The 6,702-nt window shown below is 37.7% G+C and overlaps 1 protein-coding gene across 1 annotated transcript; it reads left to right on the top strand.

The window, feature by feature from the left end:
• Positions 1–133: 133 nt before the first annotated feature.
• LOC119829555 (dolichyl-diphosphooligosaccharide--protein glycosyltransferase subunit 2) lies at positions 134–5,869 on the top strand. Its single transcript, XM_038352122.1, has 10 exons — positions 134–294; positions 620–798; positions 888–1,156; positions 1,722–1,883; positions 2,210–2,357; positions 3,198–3,634; positions 4,034–4,181; positions 4,554–4,698; positions 5,098–5,337; positions 5,499–5,869. Exons 1-10 carry the CDS (start codon positions 282–284, stop codon positions 5,636–5,638), a joined length of 1,881 nt encoding a protein of 626 aa, XP_038208050.1. The 5' UTR covers positions 134–281; the 3' UTR covers positions 5,639–5,869.
• Positions 5,870–6,702: the final 833 nt, after the last annotated feature.

The raw sequence follows: 6,702 nt of genomic DNA, 5'->3' as shown, positions 1-6,702 counted from the left end.
ATTTTCCATAATTGCCAGTATTAAATATGAATATTAATAATTATACAATATTTGTCATAAATTTATTAAAACCTTACAGTAGTAACTAATAGCATTACGTACTTTATCTGTGATCTGAGTAATGGCAACATTGAATGCTACGTCGTCATTTTACGTCAAATTGCGAAGGTGGTACCGGCAGCATTTATTGATATGAAGAATATATAAACTGAGATTAATTAGTTACATTGAATAAATAGATAAATAATAAATCAAGCCTATTATTATTCTGATATAAAAATATGTTTATTAGGGGTAAGTTTTCAATACAGCTGTCAAAAAACGCTATTTTATAATTTCTTCGCGTATTGTTTCAATGCGAATTTAACATGTTTTTAATGATAAATAACAAGTATTTTAAAGCAAAGCAAATATATATTACAAATATACACTACTATTTTATAATAGTTCAACGTGAAACCCATTTTTGTAAATGTTTTGGGACACGTCATGGTTTCGATAGGCCGGCGTTTACTAACTTGTTAGATTTTCTAGGGTTATTTCTTATATGATACTGTCTGTCATTTATTACAAATATGATCTCATAACATTAATAATAAATAATTGCTTACATTTTTAGAATTGTCGGTGTTATTATGCACCATAGTATTATGCAGTGCAATACTACAAGGTACAATAGACGTGAAGCGGTTACAAGGTATTCTTGAAGAAGGCATTAAAAGCAAAGAATTGAGCTCAGTATACTATTCTCTTAGAGGTTTAAAGCTACTGAATGCTAAGATTCCTGATATTTGTCAGGTATGTTTTGTTTATCGTAATATTTTTTATTATAAATTAAAATAATCGTTATCAATTAATGTAACTTACGAAATTTTTGTAAATTTCAGAATTTAAAATCGGCCAAATATGACCCCAAGAATATTGAACAAGTTTTCTACCTTACAAATGCTGCAGACTTATCTGGCTGCCAAAACTTCCTCACACCAAATGTGTTAAGTGGTCCATCGCAGATATTGGACAAGAAGGATCCCACTCTTGCTGAGTTGTATCATGCTGTATACTCTATGAAAGTATATAACAAAGCTACCATCTATGATAAGGAAGAGGCATTGAAAAATCTTATACAACTATTGAAAAAGGATGATACACCCTTGAAGTAAGTGAAGCATATAGTATTAATAAATATAATATCAATATTTTATATTTTAAAGAGGAAACATCTGTTTTGATAACTGGACCAATTTCAAAAATTCTTTCACAAGGAAAAAGCTGCAACTTCACTGTGTTACATAGGCAATATATGTACCAAGAGCAAATATGGTGTGGACTACTTGTGAGCAATATGATGGTGTAGTAAAAGAAACTCTGTCAAGGACCTCATAGTTTTTAATACCATTGCATACAGAGACCTAGACCAATCTGCTATCACCTATTATATAAGAATAATTAAAAAAAGAAAATGTACAAGTTACAAAAGTGTACAGAAATTAACATAAATATTTTTATTGTGGTTTAAATTTAAATTTTATATGCTTTCCATATTTATCATAATTTATATTTCACAAGCATATTGTGTATTGTACATAAGAAAGTGTTTTATAGAAGTAGATAATTATTGTTTTCCATTTATATTCATTGAGGATCATTTAAATTTGTTACTATGCAGAAAAAAATCATGATATATGACTAAATTCATGTTTATTAACCTTTCCATCCTTCAGCTACGGCTATGTATTTGCTCTATGTGAACACATGGGCTGTGGCGCCTGGACAGCTCAGCATTCTGAAGGCATCCTGCTGTCAGCAGACGAGAGTGACGGAAAGGCTCTGCAGTTTGAGGGAGGCTTGCCTGTCACATCCTTCTTGCTGACCACCATTTTGAGGTAAGGAGTTATGAAACTATATTAATATAATTGTCACCATTTGCATTATGAGTATATATTTAATTGGCTGCGCCCCGTGGTTTCACCCGCGTAAGTCCGTATCCTGTAGGAAAATCGGGATAAAACGTCGCCTATATGTTATTCCAGTTATCCAGCTGTCTTTGACCAAATTTCATTGCATTCGGTTCAGTAGTTTTTGCGTGAAAGAGCAACAAACACACACACATCCTTACAAACTTTCACATGTATAATATTAGTAGGATATAATGATTTCCGATTCAGTCATATCCCCGTCATACTTGTAACCCGTTTACCGTATATCATAGGACATTCAAGTCACTCAAGAAGTCATCTCCGCTGTCGGACGAGCAGCGTCACAAGTTTGCAGCGTACCTGGTGTCGCGGCGCTCCGCTACCACGCCGCGCGCTGCTGCGCTGCTGCTGGAGGCCGCGTATGCCATCGCTGATGATCAGGTGTGTGTAGACATGTATTTTTCACTTATGATACTTACTTACTGTCCCAGTAAATGTTTTGTTTGCTTACCCCTATCACTTAGGGATGTATAAAAAATGCTTTATTCTCATACCTACTATATAAAAATTCATCTAAATTGGACAAGTAGTTTTTTAAGAGTATCACAATTACAAAGTTATGTATATAATAGTTATAATCTTAACAGGGTGTACATGTTTGTATTCTTTTGAGTATATGTTCGAGTATATATAAATATTTACATTATCATTAAAAATGAAATTATATGATGGTCTTATATTAGAAAGAGGTTTCAATAAAAAAATAAAAGATTGGCTTGATGTATATTTAAATCTCAACAGCAACATTCTGTATATATAATATATACAGTACAAACTACTGGTTCAATGGGTATGGGTGGTGGGTTCTAATATTCGACATGCAGATAGCCACCATGGTATAGGTATAGGGTCGAAAGGATTTTGATAAATTCTAATTATACTTTGACCACGCGGGTGACGCAAAAGCTAGTATTGTTATTACTATATTATATTATCTAATATATAAAATTCTTGTGTCACAGTTTTCGTTGCCATATTCCTCCGAAACGACTTGACCGATTTTGATGAGATTTTTAGTGCATATCGGGTATCTATGAGAATAGGCCAATCTATTTTTCATACACCTAAATGATAAGAGTAAGGCAGAACAGCGTTTGCCGGGTGCAGCTAGTATAGTTATAAAAAGGTTTTATTGAGTTTAGGCACACTCACTCAAAATACGTAGGAAAAACAACCACAAAATGAATGTTTGAATAAACTCATTGACAATTTTCCTTCCAGCCAACTCCAATCAGTGTGTCCTTCAAGGACAGAAAGTACATCACATCAGAAGTGGACACCATAGAGTTCTCCGTTACCGATCTGATCGCGAGACCAATCCCCTACCTTAAGCCCGAGGAAGTCGTCGCGCAATCCGGAACCAGGCTCGCTGATGACGTAGTTGTTCTGTCCAAACAACCACTCACACAGAAACCCAACGATCCAACGACTTTCGTCCTAAACCTCAGCAAGATCAAGACTCAATATGGCATGTACAAGATCTCCCTCGCGACTGGATCCAAGTCGGCTAACTTTATCGTAGCGGTACTGGGAGAAATTCAAGTGAGCAGCTTGGAAGTTGGTATTGGTGATGTGGACGGGACAACAAGCCCGAAGATTACAACTCTAACATACCCCAATAAATTGACTGATGTGCTGCAGGCTGACCATTTACAGAAGTAAGTTGAATTTGTGATTCACATTATCAAATTTGATGCTTTCTTACATTTGAACACCTTTTATGATCCGAAATAAAACAAAAATTATGTGGTTGAAGCTATGTCTTGATAAATAATTGTTACAGTATGTAGTTATTGGATTGCATAATATTTATCAAAATCTGTCGGTAGGTTTAGGTTTAAGAGTCAAATCATAATACAATCCTTATCACACTTAAACCACTGAACCAGTTTGATTGAACTTTGGTTCCAAGATAGTGTGAGATCCTAAAGGGGACACATGGGAACTATGTGGACAAAACCCTAAAGCTGTTTAACTTTTCCTTTACTGTGCGGGCGAACCCGGGGCGGAGAGCAAGCATCTGATAATCATGAAATATATGATATATATATTTGCAGAGTATCGCTGAAGTTCACGATAAAAGACAAGTGGGGCAAGCCGGTGGTCGTGCAGCAAGCGTTCGTGAGAATCGCGCCCGTGTCCGACGCCACGGAGGCGCTGTTCGTCGCTGAGCCGGACAACGCCAAGGCGTACAAAGTGGATCTGGTGAGTGGACTTGTTAATTGAGTTGAGTTTGAACTCTATCTCAAAGGTGCTTGAACTCAAACTCAGTGGAGCTAGAATTCAAACGCAATCTAATCTAAACTCAATCTCAAAGGAGAATTCATAGAATAGAAGTATTTGACTCTTTTGGTTTTATTTAATTGAGCTGGTTGGTGGTTCGCCTGATGGTAAGCAATCACCACCGCTCATGAACGATCGCAGAGACTGTGCGAACGCGCAGTCCGCTTTTAAAAAGTAAGGGATAAGGAAAGAATTGACGACGGAAAAGAAGGAATGAATTGGGAAGGTTGAGGAAAAGGAAACGGGCATTCGTTAAGGCGGACAAGCGCAATAACCAGAGCATTCCGGTTGCAGAGCGTGGGCGCGCTCGCGAAGCACGTGGGCGGGCGGTCGGGCGCGCACGCGCTCAGCGTGCTGGCGGGCGACAGCGCCGCCGCCGCGCCGCTGCTGTGGGACCTCGGCACCATCGCCTTCAGCTTCGGCAAGGACTCCGCTCTCGGTTAGTGCCGCTCATCTTTGTGGTCCATTTTTTGACTTTTTTTTAAAAAGAGATTCATGGACTGCTGATACATACATTCCCACTTGATAGTGATAGATATCCTATTTAAAGAGGGTATTCCCTGAGCACTTTAAACGAACCGCTACCGCTAATGAAAAAAGAAAGAAGAAAGAAAAAAAAAATATTTATATTTGGGGCATTGCTATAACAATGGTGACTGCTGTAAGAGATAAGCCCACACAAGAACAGTGATAGACACCTTTACATTTTTCACATCGGAACACTAACACGTGTATTTATTAGATAAATGTGTGTGTGTGTGGAAAAGGTTCTATGAACATTGCTATCGCCAGTAGCGATGATATGGTCTATAACTCACCATTCCCGATTCACCGGCAGAACGCGCGGGCGAGGGCGGCGCGGGGGGCGCGGGCGGCGCGGGGCGGGCGGCGCAGCCCGAGCTGGCGCACACGTTCCGCGCGCCAGACGCGCGCCCGCCGCGGCTCGTGTCGGACGTGTTCGCGTGCGCGTGCGCCGCACCGCTGCTGCTGCTGCTCGTTCTGTGGGCGAGACTGGGGCTCAACTTTGGAAACTTCCCCGTTACACCGGCAGCGCTCTTCTTCCATTTAGCGTTGGGAGGTACAGTCACTTGTTTTCACTAATTATCGAAGTAACTTTTTTATTTTAGTAGTAGTTCACAGATAATTTATTTATTTTGAGAAAAGCTCAATCATCCTGGTGCGTAATTACTTATAAAATACGCGTGTGTCACAAATGTAAACCAAAAATGCCTCTGACAGGATCGCTCGGTCTGTACGCGCTGTTCTGGCTGCAGCTGTCGATGTTCGCGACGCTGCGCTACCTGCTGCCGCTGGGCGCGCTCACGTTCCTATCGGGCCACCGCCTGCTGCGCCGCCTCGCGGACAAGAAGCGCAACTAGCGATTAGTGTACATGTAGCTTAATAAATTATAAACGTGTCTATGGTGTTTTAATCTGTGGTTTCCGTTTTCCTTTTTTGAATTGATTATGTTATAACAGGGTTAGATTATATGCAATTTTGTGGCAATGTTGGTCTGATCTCGTGATTGAGAGTGTAGGATGGTGTATTTTATTTGTTTCCAGTTATTATATTTGTACATTTTGTGAAATCAAAACAAAAAAAAATCAAGTGAAACACCAACCATACCCTTCTTTTTAACAATCTACGCACTTCTCACTTGTTCTTTAATTGTTAGACATTAGTCTGTTTTCAAACTGCCGATAAAATGCAGCGTGATTTATTTATGAAAGTTAATGTTATCTAATAAATACACGTTGATTGAAATGTAGGTTTTCATGAATTTGAACCATAGATTAACTTTGAAAATCTAATTTTTCAGGACCAGTTCTTTATCAACTTGTATTTATATGTCACAATTATAATATTCTTTGTATATTATGAGTGAATGATTTTTATTTTAATAAATACAAAATAAAGTCTGAAGTTTGCGTTTTCATTTCTTAATCTGATTGAATCTAAAATATCGACTCATATCAGAAAGAGAAAATTTAGTTTTTTGTTGGTTACTATTTAACACGAAACTGCTTCACGGACTGGAAGTATCTGTATATACGCGCTTGCATCCATCGTAAGCCCGACGCCCTAAAAGCATTTTATATAAAAAAAATAAAAAATCATTTTTTGAACAAATTATATAGCACATGAATCCCAGACTCCCAATATAGTTTTCGCTGTGTTCCAACAGTCGTGTCGTCCCGAAACAGTACATAAAAGTTCAATATAAGAATATAATTGCTGCTACATACAAATGAATTTTAAATTCTATAATTTAATATAAATTTTCGATATTTAACAATTAACAAATTGATAAAATGTTCATATATTTAGTCCAAGAAAATGGGTAGGGTAAATGCGAATTTGAGAGTAAAACTTGAATTTTTGATATAATTTACTTTGAGGAATCTAAAAACGAACTGTGCAAGTTTTTTTTTAAATTCACCCC

Source organism: Zerene cesonia, chromosome 10, assembly GCF_012273895.1.
Source record: "Zerene cesonia ecotype Mississippi chromosome 10, Zerene_cesonia_1.1, whole genome shotgun sequence".
NCBI lineage: Eukaryota > Metazoa > Arthropoda > Insecta > Lepidoptera > Pieridae > Zerene > Zerene cesonia.
Note: the sequence above shows the minus strand (reverse complement) of the source record. Positions and strands in the feature narration are given on the sequence as shown.